The 14714-nt window shown below is 39.1% G+C and overlaps 2 protein-coding genes across 2 annotated transcripts in view; one reads left to right on the forward strand and one right to left on the reverse strand.

The window, feature by feature from the left end:
* Positions 1–10941, reverse strand: part of LOC103524260 (bifunctional glutamate/proline--tRNA ligase) — a 19208-nt gene extending 8267 nt beyond the window's left edge. Inside the window, 10 exon segments of the mRNA XM_026833499.1 lie at positions 5291–5403; positions 6181–6330; positions 6332–6539; positions 7371–7618; positions 8654–8806; positions 8968–8987; positions 9729–9909; positions 9999–10123; positions 10450–10671; positions 10920–10941. Of these exon segments, the coding sequence (XP_026689300.1) occupies positions 5291–5403; positions 6181–6330; positions 6332–6539; positions 7371–7618; positions 8654–8806; positions 8968–8987; positions 9729–9909; positions 9999–10123; positions 10450–10671; positions 10920–10941 (1442 nt within the window).
* Positions 10942–11752: 811 nt separating this feature from the next.
* LOC103523751 (tRNA methyltransferase 10 homolog A) lies at positions 11753–14467 on the forward strand. Its single transcript, XM_008488800.3, has 4 exons — positions 11753–12069; positions 12268–12433; positions 12774–12917; positions 13550–14467. Exons 1-4 carry the CDS (start codon positions 11867–11869, stop codon positions 14075–14077), a joined length of 1041 nt encoding a protein of 346 aa, XP_008487022.1. The 5' UTR covers positions 11753–11866; the 3' UTR covers positions 14078–14467.
* Positions 14468–14714: the final 247 nt, after the last annotated feature.

The raw sequence follows: 14714 nt of genomic DNA on the forward strand, positions 1-14714 counted from the left end.
CGAAAACCGCCGGCCTCAGCGATGCGACGGCCGTCGATATGTGTGGTACACACTTTAAGTTTTGAACTTTGTTGAGAGAGAAAGTTCTAAATTTACCCCACCCTAAATAAATGTTTTGTGCTGATCAATATTTATCAATGCTTACCTTTCTTGATGAGAGTTTCACAGTAGCCCAACATGAGAGATCGAAATAGGTGAAGTATGGGCGTCTGGCTTGCGGATCTTCAAAAGTCCAACTCTTAAGAATGACCGTCTCTCGAAGTCGACTTCTCGTTTGGCAGGATTTGTGGTCATCGATCTCATGATCAACTTGCCTTTGAACGACTCCTGATAGTACTGATTCAGCAGAGCTGCCTTAGCGTGACCTGACTGAGACAGAAAAAGTGTTGTGAATAAATATTCTGGACGTCTGTAAAAACACTCAGTAATTATACAGTGACCTTAAACTAACCCAAAAAAAAAAAAAAAAAAAAAAAAAAAGCAAACCACCAAAAAAGTAGGTAAGTTACTACTTAAAGTATTTTAGGAGAGATTTATGTGCAAAGTTATTATTAAAAATGATGAAGAAAAAAAAATCAAACCTATGTGCAAATAGCCACTGGCTTCAGGCGGGAATCGTACTACCACCTTCCCCATCTCAGCTCCCGGTAGGTCAACAAATTTCCCTTCCTCCTTCCTGGCAGTTCCACTGGTGGCAGAATCTTTAGATGCATCTTTGCCGCTCTTGTTGGATCCAGATGGTTTGGCTTTCAACTGAGCTTCAGCAGGAACGGAGTCAAGAACAGCTTTGACTTGTTTCAAAGATCCAATGTGATTGAACCAGCGGAGTAGATTGCTTGGAGCTGCATTTGTCTTCTGCAAGTTTTCCCACTCTTGTGATACTGAGAAAGAAAATGATGTGCTATTAAATCTAGTCAATTGGAAAGAAACAATGTGAATTATTTTCCACTGAAGGAGACTGTTTTTAAAAGAAAAGAAAAAAAAAATACCAAAAAGTCAAGTACCTAGGTAACTTGGAGGTAACCTTCTGTTCTGTTAATGTCATGAAGAATGGTGTTCAACTTCTCTTCTCACATTTAGGGCCCAGAGTCATACATTCTCAAGCGCTAATCAAACACATCATAGAGTAGGTAATCTTAAATTCTGTATTGTAGCTATGTATTATGTACTTGAGAAGTTGGTCATTGGGCTTGAAACAGCAATGACCTCTTCTAATGAATTTTCCTAAATGGACAAATCACGTCCATAAAGGAAGGACTGGATTTTGCTCTATCCTTTGGAGGAACACGTGAGATTGTGTTGCTTCTGGGGTTTATACTCAAGCTTCATAAGAACACTACTACTACCTATACTGACTCTGGTTAAAACTCTTTTGAATACAGACTACTTACTACTTACCCAGTACTTGGAACACCTCCTTGTTTGCCTCCTCGAATGTTGCATTAGATGAGCGTCCAGGTCCTTTTTGGCTCTGGAGAGGGAAGAAACATAAGAATTTTATTAAAGTCATCAAACACAAAACACATTGATAGTGGGAACGTTAATCTAGAGTAAGAGGCCGTCGGATGGAATACAGTAACAGGTGAGCGTCCAGGTCCTTTTTGGCTCTGGAGAGAGGGAAGAAACAGGAGAATTTTATTAAAGTCATCAAACACAAAACACATTGATAGTGGGAACGTTAATCTAGAGTAAGAGGCCGTCGGATGGAATACAGTAATTAGTTTCTACCTATTTACATACATAATATTGTGAAATTTAGTATTAAGACCATTATAAAACTAATTACATCAAAAAATAAAGTCGAAACTACAATCACATAGGAACATTGAAGGAGTCTAGGTTTTATTTCTGGGTGTTCAAAAGTTTACTCCAATCCTGTTAGACACGTATGCAGGGCCGTTTTCAGGGGAGAGCCCTCGAACTCAATTTTTCTCACAACCTCGCCCGGTACATCACTGTTTGGACTCCCCCCCTTCGACAAGATCCTGGATACGAGGATACGGCACTGCCTTATGTTTATTCCATGTACTCTTCTAAACCGCTGAAATAAACCTCCAAAAGCTGCAAAATAATAGGTAATCCAAACAACCCTTCCACTTACTTCTCATACATGGCTGACTGAATGGTATCAAGTAGTTTGGAGTTAGACACGTATGCAGGGCCGTTTCGAGAGCCCTCGAACTCAATTTTTCTCACAAACTCGCCCGGTACATCACTGTTTGGACTCCCCCCTTCGACAAGATCCTGAATACGGCACTGCCTTATGTTTATTCCATGTACTCTTGTAAACCGCTGAAATAAACCTTCAAAAGCTGCAAAATAATAGGTAATCCAAACAACCCTTCCACTTACTTCTCATACATGGCTGACTGAATGGTATCAAGTAGTTTGGAGATGCTCTCCACTGCAGAATCCTTGCTGATGGTGATTTTCTCTCCTGTATCTCTCCTGACAGCTACCAGCTGATTCTGCTTCATGTCCTTCGGACCCAACTCTATCCTCACAGGTATGCCCTACAACACGGAAATTCACATTTGTATTTAAAAGACTACAAAAATCATTACCAGTGTAAAAAGATTCTTGAAATATGGAAATTGATTACAAAGGAGGAACTTGGTAATGTTGTGATATCCAAAAAGGTCGTGAAAAAGCTCTGCTTTAACACAAATAATCGAGATTTGATTGATTTTTGACTGAGCCACCCATACTCCCCACCCCATCCAGGATCGAAAGACTAGAATTGCCACACTAAAGATTCAAGAGTAATGTTGTGATATCCAAAAAGGTCGTGAAAAAGCTCTGCTTTAACACAAATAATTGAGATTTGATTGATTTTTGACTGAGCCACCCATACTCCCCACCCCATCCAGGATCGAAAGACTAGAATTGCCACACTAAAGATTCAAGAGAAATCTTGAATCCTTGATTCGGGTCAAGGGTACAACAATTACCTTGAGTTCCCAGTGGTTGAATTTCCAGCCTGGAGAATAGTTATCTCTATAATCGCCTTCAGTTCTAATGTTGTTCTGGTTCAACACGTCCTCCAATTGTTTACATGTGCTTGTCAGATTCTGCCTGTCATCTTCGCTCAGTTTAACATTTACACCACATGGTACAATGACCACCTGTAATAACACAACAGATGAATTTTCATTAAATAAAATATACACCTAAAATGTGAGATGTAAAATCTGGAGACCCAAGCCTCTCAGACAGTCTGACAGGCGTGAGTGGTGGGTATAGAGCCAATATTATTTTGAATAAGTTAATCGAAAGTGAATCTTGCTACTCTTTTCTCTGCTTTCCTATCTTGAGTATATTTAGTTAAATAAATAAAGCTGTTATCATTATTACAATAAAATATACACCTAAAATGTGAGATGTAAAATCTGAAGACCCAAGCCTCTCAGACAGTCTGACAGGCGTGAGTGGTGGGTATAGAGCCAATATTATTTTGAATAAGTTAATCGAGAGTGAATCTGGCTACTCTTTTCTCTGCTTTCCTATCTTGAGTATATTTAGTTAAATAAATAAAGCTGTTATCATGCGATTGTAGTGCAATATCTTACCTGAGTCGCAGCAACTTTAGGAGGAAGAACAAGACCTTGATTATCTGCGTGGACCATGATCATTACACCTGAAACATAAGGAGTTAAAATTGCAATTTATCATGCGATTGTAGTGCAATATCTTACCTGAGTGACAGCAACTTTAGGAGGAAGAACAAGACCTTGATTATCTGCGTGGACCATGATCATTACACCTGAAACATAAGGAGTTAAAATTGCAATACTTCTAATTATAATTACTTTAGCAACAGAAAGTAAAAGTCAAGTAAGGGATAGGTCGAGTGCTAACACGCTTGTTGCACTTGTGGTAACAAAGCACCTTAATCAGAAGTATTGTGTCTCTTAGCGAACATCTTTTGAGAGAAAGGCATGCTATGACAGAGACCACATAAGTCTAATATAGCAGTTTCAGTGGTAAGCTGTACAGCTGTGTCCACACATAGTCGACCGGCTGTCGATCGACGAGGTAAATCTATGTTGTCGAGGCAGTGTAGACGGTTCAATTTCTTAAAGGTGTGTCGACGGCCAGTCGACACACCTTTAAGAAATAAAAACGGCGGTGGAACACACACCTTTAAAAACGCAAAATTTTGGGGGCAAAAATGGAAACACTTACCAATGGTTCTCGTTGTCATACCCCAGGAGTTCTGATACACGAATCTCTTCTCACCAGTCTCAGGGTCATCGAACACAATCTATGTTGTCGAGGCAGTGTGGACGGTTCAAGGTCGACGGCCAGTCGACACACCGTAAGAAATAAAAACGGCGGTGAAACACACACCTTTAAAAACGCAAAATTTTGGGGGGCAAAAATGGGAAACACTTACCAATGGTTCTCGTTGTCATACCCCAGGAGTTCTGATACACGAATCTCTTCTCACCAGTCTCAGGGTCATCGAACACAATATCGAACATCTTGGAGAAGTTCTGACCCAAATGATGTGACGTAGCTCCCTGGACAAACAATAAACCATTTCCATCATTAGCTTTTCTGAGTAAAAAAAAAGAAAATTTAAAAGTGTTAAACATACTTAAATGCTTGTCACAAATGTCGTTCCCCACGCCTCAGAACCTCGTTACATCTCGGTGAATTAAAAAAAAAAAAAAAAAAAAAAAATTCGGTAGGTAATGGGACTCGAACACCAACCCCGGATTACGAGTCCAATATGGTCGCGCCAGAATTCAACATCAGCCTGAGGCCTAAGGACAGTCTAATGCTGATCTAACGAGGATGAAGACAAACGCCGACCAAGTTGGAACGAGAAAAGACAAAGAAGAGATGATAAAGAGGAAATAATGATTAATTGAAAGAAGGGTAAAAGAGACTCACAAAAGCTAGGAACATTCAAGACCTCCCTGGTGAAATATCTTGAAGGCTCACAGCGAAGGAAAAATCGGTGGTTGGGTGGAAGAGCTCCTTCAGGAAAAACAGGAGAAACCAAGCCACTTAAAAGGAAACCATTAAAAAGAAGAAAGAGGAATAGAGAAAATCTTACCTGGGTGGTTCATAAGGACTGTCACAAATGAAGAAGCCTTTCCTCTGCAGTTGAATGATTTCGGATTTCTTGACATTAATACTTCCTGGTGAAATATCTTGAAGGCTCACAGCGAAGGAAAAATCGGTGGTTGGGTGGAAGAGCTCCTCCAGGAAAAACAGGAGAAACCAAGCCACTTAAAAGGAAACCATTAAAAAGAAGAAAGAGGAATAGAGAGAATCTTACCTGGGTGGTTCATAAGGACTGTCACAAATGAAGAAGCCTTTCCTCTGCAGTTGAATGATTTCGGATTTCTTGACATTAATCAATTCTGGGTCACCCAGATTCACTACTTCCGTCTGAAATTACCAAAATAATTATGTACTAATTGCCATTTACTAAAATGAAAATGAAAATACAGTAGAACCCCGATTATATCAACCTCCATTATATCAACTCCAAAAATCGGGGTTTTATCAACATCAAAAGTGTTCAAATAATGAGACTAATGACGAAGAAAACAATATCAAAGATGTGTTTTTTGTTTGTTTCTTAGTTAGTTTTATTTAATTTAAAAAGAAAAGGGTATTTCTTCCCTTTTTTGTTCTTTTGTACCACTAAATTTGGCCCTATTTTCATTGTTTTATACGGAATTTCGATTAGGTATATCAACTTTTGTACAGAACCTCGATTTTATCAACTACCCTCGGTCCCAATTAGTTGATATAATCGAGGTTCTACTGGAATTACTATTTAACCAAGTATTAACTGTTCAAACACCCTTTCGTATCAGAGTCACTAATCTACTGCCGTTTAAGCTATTAAGTTTATTGCTTTGTGCAGTTTTTGTATTCATAATCCATTTACTAAAATGAAAATACAGTAGAACCCCGATTATATCAACCTCCATTATATCAACTCCAAAAATCGGGGTTTTTCTCTATATTTCAAGGAAATCCTAATCTATCAGAGAAAGAGATCATCAAAAGTGTTCAAATAATGAGACTAATGACGAAGAAAACAATATCAAAGATGTGTTTTTTAGTCCGTCCTTCCTTTATTATTACTAATAATAAAAGGTATAGTGGACGGACTATTGTATTCGCTTCGGTGTCGTCTGTACATAGGAATCTTACCCTGGTTTGATGTCCAATGTAGCTCTTGAAGTCTTCGTCCTTGCCCAAAATTGGTTTGCTGATAATGTGCTCAAAGTAGACCAGCACAGCAGGCACCAGTTTAACCCTTGGTGAATCGGGCAGCCACGTTAGTTTCAAAGCATAGGAATCTTACCCTGGTTTGATGTCCAATGTAGCTCTTGAAGTCTTCGTCCTTGCCCAAAATGGGTTTGCTGATAATGTGCTCAAAGTAGACCAGCACAGCAGGCACCAGTTTAACCCTTGGTGAATCGGGCAGCCACGTTAGTTTCAAAGTTTTCTTGTAGTCCTTGTTGTCCAGATTGGGAGTAGCGTGAACTGAGACTATCTTATCTTTGTCCCTGGAAAAGAAGCAAGATGTGTTAAATAGTTTTTCCCTCTCGGACCAACCTCAGTGATGCAGTGGGTAACGCGTTGGATTTTGGATCTGGAGGTTGGTGGTTGGGGTCCAAGTTAAGTCATAAAATTTATCGAAATGTAATAATTGGGAAACGATATTTGTGACAAGCATTTAAGCATGCTCAACAAAATTTAAAATTCCTTTAGTTTTTCCCCTCGAAGGAACCTCCCGGGGCGTAGTGGATATCAACGCCTCCATATTTAAGCATGCTCAACAAAATTTAAAATTCCTTTAGTTTTTCCCCTCGAAGGAACCTCCCGGGGCGTAGTGGATATCAACGCCTCCACCTTTACTTTCACGTCCACCTCCAATTTGCCTCCACCTCTCTTTTCACCTCCACTTTCACCTCCACCTCCATTTTCGTATTTATTTGTATGTACATATACATACATACCTAAGTCCTATTCACTTCTTTGGTTTTGCTAATGAACAAATGCCAAGTGTTGTGAAACAAGTGAAAATGTATCCAAAACCAATGTGATGTGTAGAGGTTCAAATGGTACTCCCATGCTATTTCTGCTCTGAGCTTGGAGTTTGGGGCGTACGCTGCTTCGTGAGTGTAACTGAGGACCCAACGTAAATTTACGCCGAGATTTTATCGTTAAAAGCGAAGACAGAAGTAAGACAGGATAAGAGAAAGCCAGCCGTTGCGAGAACGATCCTTATCCGGTCAGGATAAAATTCGCCCCAAGCGGGAATCGAACCTGCGACCTAACGCTTACAAGGCAGACGAGCTACCCTCCAAGCCAACTAGGCTGGCAAAAGGGCTTACCGTTTGATTTTGGAAATCAGCAGATTCCCCCAATTGATGAAGGTCGTGTTTTCGCCCTCCTTCAGAGCCTCAGCATCTGCATAGTCAATGAGGATCTTGGGCCCCACATACACCGTCTTGTTACCAACGTCAGGGTTCTTCGGGTGTTTGGCTACCTGCAGGGTTTGTTCTGCGGCACCTTCGACATACACGGGGATAGGGGTGTTGGATTCTACTGCCATGTAACGGGGAGCCACGGGATCAATTACCTGGGGAAACGTAGGAGGAAACATGTTTATTATAGGTAGGTTAGAGAGAAATAAAGTTATTTAGGTATATTGATTTGAACTAAACTACCGTGTCAAATAACAACAAAGAATGTTTTTTTTTTTTTTTTTTTTTTTTTTTTTTTTTTTTTTTTTTTGGAAAACGGTTAGAGATATTGTAAAAGTTAGGGTAAAAGAACACTCAAATAAGCATCATCACAAATATACATCGTCACTATAGCTGAAAACCGCCAGAAAACGGTCGAAATTTGTCCAAAAGCGGTCAAAATACCACCAAGCGCAGCAATCATCACAACCAAACGTTTTGTGTTGCATCCTTGTCACATTTTTGAACTACATACCAAATTTCAAGTCTCTACCTCATACCGTTCCCGAGATATTGTTAAATTACACGGAAAACCGCCAAAAAGCGTTAAAATGCCGCCAACCGTTGCACCGGTCTTAACCAAAAGTTTCGTGTCGCAATCTTGTCACATTTGAGAGCTACATACTAAATTTCAAGTCTCTAGCTCTTACCGTTCTAGAGATATTTTGTTTACAGTCAGACAGACACACAGACAGACACACACACGGACCAATGGCTGAAACTTTGGATTTAGGCTCTAGGGACCTCAAAACGTGTTTTGACACTAAAAACTGACCATCGAAAATTTGACCCGATTACATTACTTCCCTTCCTATAGGATAAGGAAAGTAACAGAAGTACATAACGTAACTGAAAAATTTTTGCGGTGTAATTTTTTTAATTTTTTCTTCTTTCATATGATTAAATATTTGAAAATCATGAGAATTGTCAATTGCATTCATTCAGTGCTTTGTAAAAGAGCATTCAGATTACCCCCTCCCCTCCCCCTACAAGACTATGTAGGTACCTAAATTTATAAGTTATCATTCATTCAGTGCTTTGTAAAAGAGCATTCAGATTACCCCCTCCCCTCCCCCTACAAGACTATGTAGGTACCTAAATTTATAAGTTATCTAGGTAGGTACCTAAATTTATAAGTTCTTTCTACAAACCTCTGTTTGAGCACAAATGTCAGTGCCTCCATACAGTTTGATGTTTTTGATTCTGGCAAGGTATCGGCACACATCATTGGAGGTTTGGAATACATGTTTGCTGTCAACAGAGAGCTGAGTCTCCTTACCCCACTCAATGGTGACACCTCCATCCTTATCCAAAGATCTGATGGTAAATAAAGCCCCTGGAAAGACAGAAGTTTTAGTCGAGGAAAAGGTACTCACATTAGTATCAAACAATCTCATAATTTTATTTTATTATTATTACTACTATTAGTATTATTATTTATTTATTTTTTTTTTTTTAAGTGAACATTGAGACAATGAGTGACACCTGAGAACAACAAGGCATGTGATTGAACTCTTAAAATCATTTCTGATTGGCTGCAATTTCGTACTAATTTTAAAATCAACCAATCAGACTGCTTATGAGTTAAACTCAGGGCCGTATCCAGGATTTTGTCAAGGGGAGGGGAGGGGGGCGAGAGTCCAAACAGTGATAGATGCTCCAAATTTTTGGAGTCTTGCCTACAGTACAGTAAAGGAGAAAAAATGAGCTCGAGGTTGTTCTGAAAATCCAAAAGATCACACATTTCTAGATGCAATACCTAGGTATCAAACTGTTGAGCCAAAAGGACTACGTCCTATAAAGCACTATACCTACTCTATAGGTTTATACCTACACAAAAAGCCCACTCTGAGGCTTAGGTGTAGGGGCAACTGCCCCAATATGTCCTATAAAGCACTATACCTACTCTATAGGTTTATACCTACACAAAAAGCCCACTCTGAGGCTTAGGTGTAGGGGCAACTGCCCCAAAGAGGGGAAACTGCCCCAAAGGATGCGTAAAGCTTATACGAATCTTTACCTTCAATGGAGTCTACAATGGGGCAGGCAAAGTCATACGTAGGATACACACACATTTCTAGATGCAATACCTAGGTATCAAACTGTTGAGCCAAAAGGACTACGTCCTATAAAGCACTATACATACCTACACAAAAAGCCCACTCTAAGGCTTAGGTGTAGGGGCAACTGCCCCAAAGGATGCGTAAAGCTTATACGAATCTTTACCTTCAATGGAGTCTACAATGGGGCAGGCAAAGTCATACGTAGGATACACCTTATACTTGTCGCCAGTACGCGGATGAGTCTCAGCCTTGCACCGATAGATCGTCGGGTCTCGCATACATCCGTTTGCTGACTCCATGGATATTTTTGCCCGCACACAACACTTCTGACCCTCGGGCGTGGCCTGTTTCATTTGGTCCCACATTGCCAGGTTCTTGTCGACGCTGTTGTTCCGATGGCCCGCACACAACACTTCTGACCCTCGGGCGTGGCCTGTTTCATTTGGTCCCACATTGCCAGGTTCTTGTCGACGCTGTTGTTCCGATTCTTGGACTCTACACGCTCGTCACGTTCCTGTTTCATTACCTCGGGCTCTGTGTCGTCCACGTACGCTAAGCCTGAAAAAGAAACAGAAAAGAATTGAATTAATGTTTATTAAAAAAAGAGGTTTGACAGAGGGAACTGTAATTGCTAAGGTGTTATCGTAACAAAATCGAAGAGAGAAGGAAGACAGGATAGGAGAAAGCCAGCCATTCCGTGAACGAACATTATCCGTTCAGAATAAAATCCGCTCCGGGCGAGAATCGAAACCGCGGCCTAGCGATCGACGGCCGGTCGACTATGTGTGGACACACCTTTAAGTTTTGAACTTTGTTGAGAGAAGAAAATTATACCACCCTAAATAAATGTTTCTTGTGCTTGATCAATATTTATCAATGCTTACCTTTCTTGATGAGAGTTTCACAGTAGCCCAACATGAGATCGAAATAGCTCGAAGTATGCGTGAACACGTCTGGCTTGATCTGCAAAAGCTCCAAATCTTCAAGAATGACCTTCTCGAAGTCGACCTTCTCTTTGGCAGGATTTGTGTCATCGAATCTCATGATCAACTTGCCTTTGAACGACTCCTGATAGTACTGATTCAGCAGAGCTGCCTTAGCGTGACCTGAGACAGAAAAAGTTGTTGTGAATAAATATTCTGGCCGTCTGTAAAAACCTCAGTAATTATACAGTGACCTTAAACCTCTAAAAAAAAAAAAAAAAAAAAAAAAAAAAAAACCCATATGCTCAACCGCAACAGTTTTAATACTCATTGCGAGGTTAATCATTTAATGAATGATGTCATCACCGTGACCACCGCGTACCCTAACTGATTCGACTATGCAATGAGTATTCAAACTTGCCCCTACTTACAGTACAAAATCACTCTTTTCATGTGTTATGAGGTCGAAAATAAAAGCTAGGAGGAAAGAATAGGAGAAAGCCAGCTACTCCAAGAACAAATCCTATCTCTTTTAAAGATAAAGTTTCCTGGGTGGGAATAGAACAGTTGCGCTTACTTGGGTGATGTTTTAAAGTCATAGAGCAGGAAAAATGAGGACCAATGGAATTTTTCTTTTTCTTCTATGACTTCTAGATCCCGAGATAAATCCATTAAAAAATTCTGGTAAATCTTGAACTCTGACGTCACGGCATACGCTCCCGTACGCGATGACGTCACATCAAATGTCCCAAGCAAAGCTCCCTTGCAGGCAACACATTAATCTGTTTGTGCGCATACATTTCTGCGCAATTCATGTTTGTGCGCATACGTTTCTGCTCATCTCCTGAAGTCTGACGTCAGAGTTCAGGACTCTGACGGAAAATAAAAATTGAATTTTTGACCTTATACAGTTATTTTTTTGGAGTTTCGACCTCAGATTTGGATTTTTCACAACTTTTTTTCATAGAAATCGACCTTTTAATCATAAATTTTAACCAAATGCAACTGCTCCATTGAACCTGTGAATGAGCTAGTTCTTACAAGATAGGCATGCTACCTGCTGAGCTAACTAGGCCAGTTCAGAAGATCTTAAGCTATGTCTACACATAGTCATTTGTCCATCAACCTATAGTCCATTGACCCTTAGTCGATGATCAATCAATGAGGTGAAGAGGTGAATCTGATATTGATTAAGTTAAAAGAGCAATCAACCCGACTTCATCATGTTCTTCTTGTACTATTCCTTCATCACTATACATATTTTGTTTCAGGCTGTAATCATCAGGGAACTAGGTGCAAATCCGTATGAGAGTTTGCTATGAAGTCATTTTTATGATTATTTTCAATTCCATGAGAACAAACATCTAATAGGTATACAATGCCAGAAGGACAAGACCTTTCAAATAACTTGGAAGCAAATTCCATAGAAGCTATTCAGGATGATCCCGAGCCTAAAATAGAGAAAAATGTGCCTGAAAATGAACCTTGTGATACAAATACCGCTGAACCCCCACTATCTAAACGAGCTATGAAACGTAAGCTGAAACATGAGAAATGGCTCAAGTGGAAACCTATTAAAAGGTAATTAATATTTTTTTTTGATCTAATAAAATCTAATTAAACCTGTTTCCCACAAGTCATTTGTCAATGACAGATACAGAAGTATTTGCATACAGCAAAAATACCTCATCTATGTGTCTGTAGATTTAGAAACCTACTAGTTACCTACGTAGCCTACTAATATTCTTCAGTTCTGATTTATTATGTTTCTATTTTAAGGGCTAAGGAAAGAGAAAAGTTAAAGCAAAAGAAGCAATATGCTAGGGAACACAATATACCATTGGGGCCTTCAAGGAAAGCATTGAAATTGGTGAAAATGGAAACTAGTCCAAATAAACTCAGAGTCTGTATTGATTTCTCTTTTGATCATTTGATGACACAAAAGGTAAGAGTTTCCTCAAGCTAAGTCTAAACATGCTCAGCACTATTTAGCATTTGTAGGTAGGAAAAACCCCAAACAAGATTTTTGAGCATTACCTACTACTTTATTTGTATGTACATACATAAGTCCTATTCACTTCTTAAGTTTTGCTAATGAACAAATGCCAAGTGTTGTGAAACAAGTGAAAATGTATCCAAAACCAATGTGATGTGTAGAGGTTCAAATAGTATTTTTACCAAGTTTCAGTTTTGAAGTGATGATTATTTCTCCTTTGTTGCTCTCACTTATTGAAAAGTCTTGAAAGATGGTTAACACTAACTTTTACCTCTTGTGCCTCTTTCAGGACATTTGCAAATGTGTAAAGCAGTTCAACTGGTGCTATAGTTTGAACAGAAGAGCTCAACATCCTCTACAGTTCTATGTTTCTAGTTTCAAAGACAAATGCAAACAAGAAATTGCACGATATAATGGATATGAGCATTGGGATGTAAGTAAGATACCTGAAAGCAGCTATTTTCTCTGGTGCATATAAGTAATATCTCTTAGTAGCACTGTCAAACTGCTTTGACCTGGCGGGGCGGAGCGCTGCCGTACTCTTTAATTCTACCTATTTGTGGTCTGAAATAGAAATAGAAATTATATACAGAGTTTTTTTAACCCTAAAGCAAGGCCTACAGCAATGTAAAAAAAAACCTCAAGTACCTCTGTGATAGGCAGGTTATTTATCTGTAGAGATAATTAAGATGACACAAATACAAATTCAATAAACCAGGAAATTATTGAATAAATACAGATACCTCTCACAATTCCGTCCACTTATGTCTAGATAAAAAGTGTCCCTGGGCCGGGACTCTTATTTCGGCCCAAGTCCTCCAAACATAACAGAGAATTTTTAGATAATATCTGAAGATCAAAAGTACCCTTGGCCCGGATTTCCAAAAATGTACGGTTCAGCCGTTATTCAGGACCACAGTTCCGCTATTAAGGGCTGAATTTGGAGAAAGCTCAAAAAGACTTTGCAATTCTCAGAGATTCAATAAAGTATATATCTTGTCCTCCTAAAGGCCAACACCAATTAGAACAAAGTAATAAGAATTCATTGACTTTTCATGTTTTCAGGTTCACATACACGAACAAGCCTATCTAGATCTGTTCAAAAAAGAAGACCTTGTCTATCTGACCAGCGACTCGGACAATATAATAGAAGAACTAGACCAATCCAAAGTCTACATCATTGGCGGCCTCGTGGATCATAACCAACATAAACTTCTCACTCTCAACAAAGCCCGAGAGGAAAACATTGCCCATGGAAAATTGCCCATCGATACGTATCTGAATATGAAAACCAGACAAGTGCTTGCTGTCAATCATGTGTTTCAGATTCTTCTGGCCATCAGTAGTGACAAGAAATCCTGGAAGGATGCGCTCCTGGAAACATTACCGGAGAGGAAAAATGCCGCCGCCAAGAACACTGGGAGTGAAGATGCTGAAAGTTGTGGGGAAGAAGAATTTGAAATTAAAACTGGAGGTGAAAAAAGTGGTAATGAAAGATGCGAAGCTGAGAGTTGTGATAGAAGTGAACATGAGAAAAAAGTTCAGGACAGTACATGTGAAAAGAAACTGCTTGAATGTGATAACAAAACGTGACAGAAAGTAGGGAGGTGAGAAGATGACTCAATAATAATAAATGGACAAATCACGTCCATAAAGGAAGGACTGGATTTTGCTCTATCCTTTGGAGGAACACGTGAGATTGTGTTGCTTTTGTTGACAGTTCAAGTAAGTCTTCAATGGATGCGATTTCTAGTAACTCTTTGTATGAATCATCGTAAGGAAAAAATCACGAGAGGCATCCAATGGAACTTATCTACAAGTAGGCCCTACTAATTCGATCCTCTTTATAACCTTGTATTAATCTTTAAGCCGATCTGTGATGTAACCCAATCGAAATAATTTCGAGATTAGTTCACCCTTCAGTTCGTATTTCATTATTAATTATTTAATGATAACAGTATATTTTCGGCAATTTTGTCCCCCTTTCTTTAATAATTATGTATTATTAAAACTCTTAGTGTGTATCGAGGTCAATTAGATTTTACCTACTTACCTTTACTATTTGTAGTTGTTATCTGCATTACATGATTGTTCTAATCAGTACTTAAACTCAAGACAAATTATCAAAATTGAAGTGCAAATAGGTAACAAATCCATTTAATATATTATATGCACTTGTATTTATAATAAAACCCAAATCCAATAATTGCTTTTTTTCGTTTGATCACTT

The sequence above is a fragment of the Diaphorina citri genome, unplaced genomic scaffold (genome assembly GCF_000475195.1).
Source record: "Diaphorina citri unplaced genomic scaffold, Diaci psyllid genome assembly version 1.1 scaffold5, whole genome shotgun sequence".
NCBI lineage: Eukaryota > Metazoa > Arthropoda > Insecta > Hemiptera > Psyllidae > Diaphorina > Diaphorina citri.